The sequence below is a fragment of the Biomphalaria glabrata genome, chromosome 9 (assembly GCF_947242115.1).
Source record: "Biomphalaria glabrata chromosome 9, xgBioGlab47.1, whole genome shotgun sequence".
NCBI classification, from domain to species: domain Eukaryota; kingdom Metazoa; phylum Mollusca; class Gastropoda; family Planorbidae; genus Biomphalaria; species Biomphalaria glabrata.
The window spans coordinates 26,818,526-26,828,465 of NC_074719.1; the positions used below are offsets into that span (position 1 = coordinate 26,818,526).

At 41.6% G+C, this 9,940-nt stretch overlaps 1 protein-coding gene across 1 annotated transcript; it reads right to left on the reverse strand.

Moving 5' to 3' along the window:
* Nucleotides 1–2,099: 2,099 nt before the first annotated feature.
* Nucleotides 2,100–3,638, reverse strand: LOC129928380 (putative surface protein bspA-like). The gene has a single exon (XM_056042601.1). It carries the CDS (start codon nucleotides 3,636–3,638, stop codon nucleotides 2,100–2,102), a length of 1,539 nt encoding a protein of 512 aa, XP_055898576.1.
* Between the last annotated feature and the right edge of the window lie 6,302 nt (nucleotides 3,639–9,940).

Here is a 9,940-nt window from a genome sequence, read left to right on the forward strand (position 1 = left end):
CTTAATCAGCATTTTGTTTAAAATCTTATCAATAGATATCAACTACACAAAGGAGGATTTCAAAAAGAACAACTTTTGTTTTGTTTCTTGTTCATTTTCAATTGTAGAGAGTCGGGGGACGACGATGTCGATGACCGTTGCGGATTTTGTATTTTTGTCCGTCAATAACACAGTCAATCTGGTCGATTAATACAAATAATAATTATTATATTATTTTTATTATTGCAGTTGTTATTATTTTGTCGCTTCTTGGTGAGTTAAAATATTAAATCTAAGACAAGCAACTCCACACGAATAGGAAGCGGAGAGGATGTTTAAGGCTATTGGCTTGATGAAGATTAAAGGATAAACAGATAAGCAGGAAATATCTGTGTTGTCATATCAGTCAGCTAGGGCCATGTGATGGAAATATCTGTGTTGTCATATCAGTCAGCTAGGGTCATGTGATGGAAATATCTGTGTTGTCATATCAGTCAGCTAGGGTCATGTGATGGAAATATCTGTGTTGTCATATCAGTCAGCTAGGGCCATGTGATGGAAATATCTGTGTTGTCATATCAGTCAGCTAGGGTCATGTGATGGAAATATCTGTGTTGTCATATCAGTCAGCTAGGGTCATGTGATGGAAATATCTGTGTTGTCATATCAGTCAGCTAGGGTCATGTGATGGAAATATCTGTGTTGTCATATCAGTCAGGGTCATGTGATGGAAATATCTGTGTTGTCATATCAGTCAGCTAGGGTCATGTGATGGAAATATCTGTGTTGTCCTACCAGTCAGTTAGGGTCATGTGATGGAAATATCTGTGTTGTCCTACCAGTCAGTTAGGGTCATGTGATGGAAATATCTGTGTTGTCCTATCAGTCAGTCAGGGTCATGTGATGGAAATATCTGTGTTGTCATATCAGTCAGCTAGGGTCATGCGATGGAAATATCTGTGTTGTCCTATCAGTCAGTTAGGGTCATGCGATGGAAATATCTGTGTTGTCCTATCAGTCAGTTAGGGTCATGTGATGGAAATATCTGTGTTGTCCTATCAGTCAGTTAGGGTCATGTGATGGAAATATCTGTGTTGTCCTATCAGTCAGTTAGGGTCATGTGATGGAAATATCTGTGTTGTCCTATCAGTCAGTTAGGGTCATGTGATGGAAATATCTGTGTTGTCCTATCAGTCAGTTAGGGTCATGTGATGGAAATATCTGTGTTGTCCTATCAGTCAGTTAGGGTCATGTGATGGAAATATCTGTGTTGTCCTATCAGTCAGTTAGGGTCATGTGATGGAAATATCTGTGTTGTCCTATCAGTCAGTTAGGGTCATGTGATGGAAATATCTGTGTTGTCCTATCAGTCAGTTAGGGTCATGTGATGGAAATATCTGTGTTGTCCTATCAGTCAGTTAGGGTCATGTGATGGAAATATCTGTGTTGTCCTATCAGTCAGTCAGGGTCATGTGATGGAAATATCTGTGTTGTCATATCAGTCAGCTAGGGTCATGTGATGGAAATATCTGTGTTGTCCTATCAGTCAGTTAGGGTCATGTGATGGAAATATCTGTGTTGTCCTATCAGTCAGTTAGGGTCATGTGATGGAAATATCTGTGTTGTCCTATCAGTCAGTCAGGGTCATGTGATGGAAATATCTGTGTTGTCCTATCAGTCAGCTAGGGTCATGTGATGGAAATATCTGTGTTGTCCTATCAGTCAGCTAGGGTCATGTGATGGAAATATCTGTGTTGTCATATCAGTCAGCTAGGGTCATGGGATGGAAATATCTGTGTTGTCATATCAGTCAGCTAGGGTCATGTGATGGAAAGGAAGAAAGAACGAACGTAATTTTTCACGCTTTCTACAAGGTCATCGAGGAAAGTTGTAGAGTCACATGACTCAGACCACTTGCCAACTTTTTAAGCAGGAAAGTAAGTCACGATTCAAGATCCAGTCCGGTACAGTGAGTCCAGTGTAAAGCCGGTCCGTAACTGTTAAATCCAGTACGAGTCGGTGAAAAGACGGAAAGGCAAGCAGAGTTTGGTACATGTGGAGTACAGAGTTTGATACATGTGGAGTACAGAGTTTGGTACATGTGGAGTACAGAGTTTGGTTCATGTGGAGTACAGATTTTGGTACATGTGGAGTACAGAGTTTGATACATGTGGAGTACAGAGTTTGGTACATGTGGAGTACAGAGTTTGATACATGTGGAGTACAGAGTTTGGTACATGTGGAGTACAGAGTTTGATACATGTGGAGTAGAGTTTGGTACATGTGGAGTACAGAGTTTGGTACATGTGGAATACAGAGTTTGGTACATGTGGAGTACAGAGTTTGGTACATGTGGAGTACAGAGTTTGATACATGTGGAGTACAGAGTTTGGTACATGTGGAGTACAGAGTTTGATACATGTGGAGTACAGAGTTTGGTACATGTGGAGTACAGAGTTTGATACATGTGGAGTACAGAGTTTGGTACATGTGGAGTACAGAGTTTGGTACATGTAGAGTATAGAGTTTGGTACATGTGGAGTACAGAGTTTGGTACATGTGGAGTACAGAGTTTGGTACATGTGGAGTACAGAGTTTGGTACATGTGGAGTACAGAGTTTGGTACATGTGGAGTACAGAGTTTGGTACATGTGGAGTACAGAGTTTGATACATGTGGAGTACAGAGTTTGGTACATGTGGAGTACAGAGTTTGGTACATGTGGAGTACAGAGTTTGGTACATGTGGAGTACAGAGTTTGATACATGTGGAGTACAGAGTTTGGTACATGTGGAGTACAGAGTTTGATACATGTGGAGTACAGAGTTTGGTACATGTGGAGTACAGAGTTTGGTACATGTGGAGTACAGAGTTTGGTACATGTGGAGTACAGAGTTTGGTACATGTGGAGTACAGAGTTTGATACATGTGGAGTACAGAGTTTGATACATGTGGAGTACAGAGTTTGGTACATGTGGAGTACAGAGTTTGATACATGTGGAGTACAGAGTTTGGTACATGTGGAGTACAGAGTTTGGTACATGTGGAGTACAGAGTTTGATACATGTGGAGTACAGAGTTTGGTACATGTGGAGTACAGAGTTTGATACATGTGGAGTACAGAGTTTGATACATGTGGAGTACAGAGTTTGGTACATGTGGAGTACAGAGTTTGATACATGTGGAGTACAGAGTTTGGTACATGTGGAGTACAGAGTTTGATACATGTGGAGTACAGAGTTTGGTACATGTGGAGTACAGAGTTTGATACATGTGGAGTAGAGTTTGGTACATGTGGAGTACAGAGTTTGGTACATGTGGAGTACAGAGTTTGGTACATGTGGAGTACAGAGTTTGATACATGTGGAGTACAGAGTTTGGTACATGTGGAGTACAGAGTTTGATACATGTGGAGTACAGAGTTTGGTACATGTGGAGTACAGAGTTTGGTACATGTGGAGTACAGAGTTTGATACATGTGGAGTACAGAGTTTGGTACATGTGGAGTACAGAGTTTGGTACATGTGGAGTACAGAGTTTGATACATGTGGAGTAGAGTTTGGTACATGTGGAGTACAGAGTTTGGTACATGTGGAATACAGAGTTTGGTACATGTGGAGTACAGAGTTTGGTACATGTGGAGTACAGAGTTTGATACATGTGGAGTACAGAGTTTGATACATGTGGAGTACAGAGTTTGGTACATGTGGAGTACAGAGTTTGATACATGTGGAGTACAGAGTTTGATACATGTGGAGTACAGAGTTTGGTACATGTGGAGTACAGAGTTTGGTACATGTGGAGTACAGAGTTTCTACTGCAGCATGTGTACAGTCAGTGTTTCGTGTTGTCAGTATTGCTATTCGACATTCAAGAGTTACTTGAAGCCTCAGAAGTAAAGTAATTAGAGTTGGTGTCACGTTTCAATAGGGCATGTCAACGTAAAGTAATAGAATAGCCATGTCACGTTTCAATAGGGCATGTCAACGTAAAGTAATAGAATAGCCATGTCACGTTTCAATAGGGCATGTCAACGTAAAGTAATAGAATAGCCAGCCCTCCAGAACTCTTTCACATGGACTCTTCACAGCGAAGAATTAAGACTAGAGCAAAAGAAATAATTTAAAATAACTAAAAAACACAGGAAATGAAGCATTCATCAAGTAACAGGATTGTGCTACTAACTAGAGTGGAAAAAATATTTATATGTGGATCTAAGAATGTCTTGTGTGAAATGTATTGAAACTTCAAACTTCTTCATTTAGCAACAATAGAACAGAAGTGTCACATTTATGTATAGATTGTTTTCTGGTAGTGTAATAAGAGCAGCTATGTCAATGAAGCTAGTTGAATACTGCTTCACTAAAAAGGTTAACATGTTTTGGTGTTTCTTTTCCCGCACAGTAAAAAAATATAATGATTAAAACTTTGAAATTAAATTCTACAACTGTTTACAATCAACCAACGAGGTTGAAAATATGTGTGAAGAAGACACATCTTTTATTTTCTGTTAGGCCTTTACACCATTAGCTGCGAATCAGACAATTGAGATTCTAGACGTAAAGTAAGGCACAAACTGACAGCTCAAAAGTTTAAAGTTAAACGTAACATTTCACAACCAAATATGAATAGGAAATCTAATACTCCTGTTTACTGATTAAGAATTAACAAAAGATGTCAATAGAACAAAGAGACACAATTCCTTATCAAAGAAATGATTCTATTAAAATGCTTAGGACAATATGCAGCTACCAAGACAAGGTTGTAATAGAAAAATATAAACTTACATTACAGAGAGAGAACAAGGCAACTCGTTGGACCAGCAACAACCTCTCAAATCAACGTCTGGGTTACACATGTTTTAATGACATAATTCCTAACATGACCTAAGCAGTGTAGTTCACCTTCACATGCATACCGAGGGGTAGGGGGCCGACGAATTTCAGTAAAGAAACTACACAATTTGTGTACGAATTTATTATATAGGAATATATACGAATTCCTATATATGTATTATTTATATTTCAACTTATTCTTAGATTATTTCGCCCCATCCCTCTAGTATGTTGGCCGATTTGGTGGGGTTCGGAGGGGGCGATGGCATCAATCCCGCCCTAGGAGGCGCGGTGGCTGAGCGGTAAAGCGTCTTGTTTCAGAACCAGGGTCCCGAGTTTGAATCCTGGTGAAGACTGGGATTCTTAATTTCAGGATATTTGGGCGCCACTGAGTCCACCCAGCTCAAATGGGAACCTGACATTAGTTGGGTAAAAGTAAAGGCGGTTGGTCGATGTGCTGGCCTGATGACACCCTCGTTAACCGTAGGCCACAGAAACAGATGACCTTCATATCATCTGCCCTATAGATCACAGGGTCTGAAAGAGGAAATTTACTTTTTTACTTACTACCACCCCCTTCCTTTTTCAGACGAAAACATGACGTTTTAACACAGAATAGTCGACAGAGTTTATGTAATTGCACACGAATTTATCATAATTATATTAATAAAGACTTTGTTTTTGAAAATTTAAAATTCCTAAGAAATTTTTCAGTATAAAAAAGGGAACTTTATTTTTACGCCACATAAAAATATACTTAGGCCACTTGTGGCTCGATGGTCAGTCACACTGCAGGATAAGCTTCGCCTCCGCGTTACTTTATTTGACTAAATTTGACCTGCCCTTTTTGAATAGGAGAAATAATGAGCTTTGGATATTTAAAAAATGCGTTTCTGCAGTGAAGAATCCTAAAAAAAACGCTTGGGCAGCTTACAGCGCTCCCTCAGACTCCCTAGCTTTCAAAAGAAAGGTCACCAACATGACTTTTTTTTTTTTAAACAAAGGTTGAGAAACACTGCTTATATTATTCATCAATTTTGTTAAACAAAAAATTGATTAGTAAAGAAAACAAATATTACATGTCTTTAGACTAGGTTTGCTTTTTCAACAGAATCAATTTTGAGATTTATTGAAACTCGTGCTAAAATGATTTGATTTGATTTTGTTGATTTGTTGATTTAAGGCACATCGGCACAATTTAGGCCATGTCGTGCCTGCAGTCCCTTAAGGACTACTCTCTCTCTAAACAACAAGGGCCAGATTCTATACAGTAATATAATTAAAATTAAGGTCTATTCACAGTTAAAATAGTAAAGGTAGTAAAAATTTAAATATTTGGTAAAAATCGAATGTAAATAGTGCATGTTCACAAATTCAGAAATCAGATCTTCGTAGATAGCCCCACTTCCCGAATAAAGCCCAGTACCTTCCCAGGGTCGACATTATTAAATAGTGTTTTTAGATTAGTGGCTCTAAAATGTTTCGCCCTGACATCCTGGTATCTGGGGCAATCAACGAGGATATGTTCCACGGTGAGGCGAGAGTCACAGTACTCGCAAAGTGGGGGCTCCTCTCTCTTCAGTACAAAAGAGTGCGTGATGTAGGTGTGGCCAATCCTAAATCTGGACATGGTTGTGCTACCACGCCTTGTCAGACCCTTAGATGTGGGCCGCCACCTGACATCCGCCACAATCTGCCTGAGTTTACTGTGAGTCTCAGCCTCCCATCGGTTCTGCCACTCTCGATAGGTGGCAGAGGCAATACTTTGTCTCAGGTCCGAGTAGGGAATTTGGGTTCCTGACACCGCATGATTTAGGGCTCTCTTTGCTTCTCTGTCTGCGGCTTCGTTTCCCTCAATGCCAACATGGGAGGGGACCCAGATGAAGGTGACATCCCTACGGTCGGCTGTTATTAGGTCCAACAGCTTCAGGCTCTTATGTACCAATGGGATGTCAGTCTTCATCCGCCCCAAAGCTTGCAATGCAGATTTGGAGTCGGAGCAGATTATAAATTTACTCCTTTCTGATGCTTTTACGGCCATAAGTGCAAGCAATATTGCGTGCAATTCGGCCGTAAAGATGGAGCAGCCATCGGGGAGTCTACGGGAGATTGTTTTGTTCCGAAAGGAGCAGGCACACGCGACCTTTCCCTCCATTTTGGATCCGTCTGTGTAGATGGTGCCACAATCTCCGTAGCTCTCCTGCAGTTCCCTAAAGTGGACTTGTAGTATGCTTGGGTCTGTATTTTCTTTTTTGAAATTAAGGAGGGATAAATTTAATTTAGGTTTATTCATTAGCCAAGGAGGATTCTGAGGGGTTTCTATTTTAGAGATTTGGTCAATGGGTGGGGTTAAATTTTGGATGGGTTCTCTCATTCGAAGGCCCAACGGCTGTATGACGTTAGGCCTTCGATTGTATAATTCTACCACTGTGGGGTTAAATATGGAGTCAAAAGCAGGGTTCGTGGGGTTGGATTTTAGCTTGACTATATACTGCATTGCAAGCTTTTTCATTCTTATATCCATGGGGAGTTCTCCAGCCTCCACATGGAGACTTGGGATAGGTGATGTACGAAACGCGCCGAGACAGAGACGCAGGGCAGCATTTTGTATTGGTTCCAGTATTTTTAGGTACGACTTCCTTGCTGCTCCATATATTATGGATCCGTAGTCTAGCTTGGATCGAATTAGACTCCGATAGAGCAGCAGCAAGGTATCTCTGTCAGCTCCCCAGTCCGTATGGCTGAGTACTCTTAGTATGTTTAATGACTTTTGGCATTTCTTCTTAAGTTCCTTAATGTGGGGGAGAAAATTAAATTTGGAATCTAAGGTGAGGCCTAAAAATTTTGTAGTTTTCACGACAGGGATCTTCTTTTTGTGTATAAATAGTTCAGGGTCTGGGTGGAGCCCCCTTAGATTACAAAAATGCATACTAACTGTTTTGGAGTCAGAGAATTTGAAACCATTATAGTTTGCCCAACCCTGAATTTTGTTTAAACATAAATGTAATTTCCTTTCTAAGGTGTTCATGTTTTTCCCATAAGTAAGAATGACAAAGTCATCAACATACAAAGAGCACTCTATGCCAGGGAACAGCGCATTTATGATGCTATTTATTTTAATGTTGAACAGGGTGACTGACAGAATGCTGCCCTGGGGTACACCCATTTCCTGGTCATGAGTGTCAGAAGCGGAGTTGCCCACTCGGACCTGAAATTTTCGATCTTTTAGGAATTCCTCCACAAAACGTGGAGGTGTCCCTTAAGCCCCATAAGCGCCAGGTCACGTAGAATGCCATGTTTCCAGGTTGTGTCATAGGCCTTTTCTATATCGAAGAATACAGCTACTAGATGTTCTCTTCTTAGTAATGCATTTCTAATATAAGCTTCCAGCCTTACCAGGTGGTCAGTTGTTGTCCGCCCCTGCCGGAATCCGCACTGGTAGTTTGAGATCACTTTATTCCTTTCCAGGTACCAGACCAGCCTACTGTTAATCATTCTTTCCATGGTTTTGCAGATGCAGCTTGTTAGTGCTATTGGTCGATAGTTAGCTGGGTCAGAGCCGTCTCTTCCCGGTTTAGGTATCGGTATAACTGTGGCTTTCCTCCAGCTGTTTGGGAAAGCGCCTGTTTGCCACACACAGTTATAGACCCCTAGTAGGACTGCCAATGAGGGTTCGGGAAGGTGCTTGAGGAACTGGTAATGGATTTCGTCTTCTCCAGGCGCTGTGTCATGTGACTTGTCCAGCGATTCCCTCAGTTCCTCAAGCGAGAACGGTTTGTTGTAGTCTTCATTGTTCTCTGACCTGAAATCAATGGGGTGTCTTTCCTCCCTGGTTTTGACTTTTTGGAACTCTGGCGTGTAGTGTGCAGTGGATGATTTTTCTGCTATTGAGGATGCAAGGCAGTCAGCTATTTCTCTGGGGGACGTGACAGTTCGTCCTTGGTTTTTCAAATGCCCTATTGCATTTGATTCTTTCCCTTTGATTCGCCTTACTGCCTTCCAAACCGCTCTAGCAGAAGTTTTGGCATCCAGACTGCCGACAAAACTTCTCCAGGAATTCCTTTTGGCTGACCGTATGGTTTGTCTAGCCTTTGCTCTAGCTATCCTGAATAGCTTTAGGTTTTCCTGGGAAGGGTTCTTTATAAATGCAGCCAGTCGTTTTTTCCTATCACCAATAGCACTTTTGCAAGCTGTATCAAACCATGGTTTGCTAGGCCGTTTTGGATTTTCAGAGGTTAGGGGTACAACTTTCCTGGCTATACTTAGTAGCTTGCTAGCAAAGGTATCAGCTGGGTTCTGTTCATGGAGGATATTTTCTGTGATATCCTCAGAGCATCTTTTTTGGAATTGTTCCCAATCGGCCTTATTCAGTTTCCACCGCTGAGGTCGTCCCAATGAAGGGAGATTGTTAGTAATGATGATTGGGAAGTGATCACTTCCCCGTAGATCATTGCTAACTGACCATTTAAAATCGTCCAGAAGTCCGGGGACGCATACGGTGAGGTCAATGCATGTGAATGATCCAGTTCCTGGGTGCAAGTAGGTCGGTGATGCATCATTAAGTATGCATAAATCATGTTGGAGGAAGATATCCTCCAGCATACGACCTCTTGTGTCGGTATTGTTGGATCCCCACATGGTGTTATGGGCATTGAAATCCCCAAGGATTAAATAAGGCCGGGGGAGTTGTTTCAATAGGTCCTCCATGTCTGTTCGGTTTAATGGAGCGCCTGGTGGTAGATACAGGCTGCAGCAAGTGATAACCTTGTGAAGGGTTATCCTAGCTGCTACGGCCTGTAGTGTGGTCTGTAGTTCTACCCTCTCATGGGGGATGCTATCCTTCACAAGGATACAGACTCCACCTGATGCTCTCTCTGCATCCTCAACATTCTTGGTGTAAGCACGGTAGCTTCGGAAGCTGATGCAATCTTTTAGAAATGTTTCCTGTAAGCAGACAGCTACAGGAGTCTCGGAGTCCATCAGTAGCTGCATTTCCTCGTAATTGGCCTTGAGGCCTCTACAATTCCACTGTACAATTCTGGAATCCATGGCTTATTCTAGATGACCTACTTGGAGCTATTTGGCCTTGGGAGGCCCCCGGAGGGGTTTCCCTTTATTCCAGTGACC

Coding starts and splice junctions, on each gene's coding strand:
- LOC129928380 (XM_056042601.1), bottom strand. CDS start 3,638: ATGTATCAAACTCTGTACTCCACATGTACCAAACTCTGTACTCCACAT.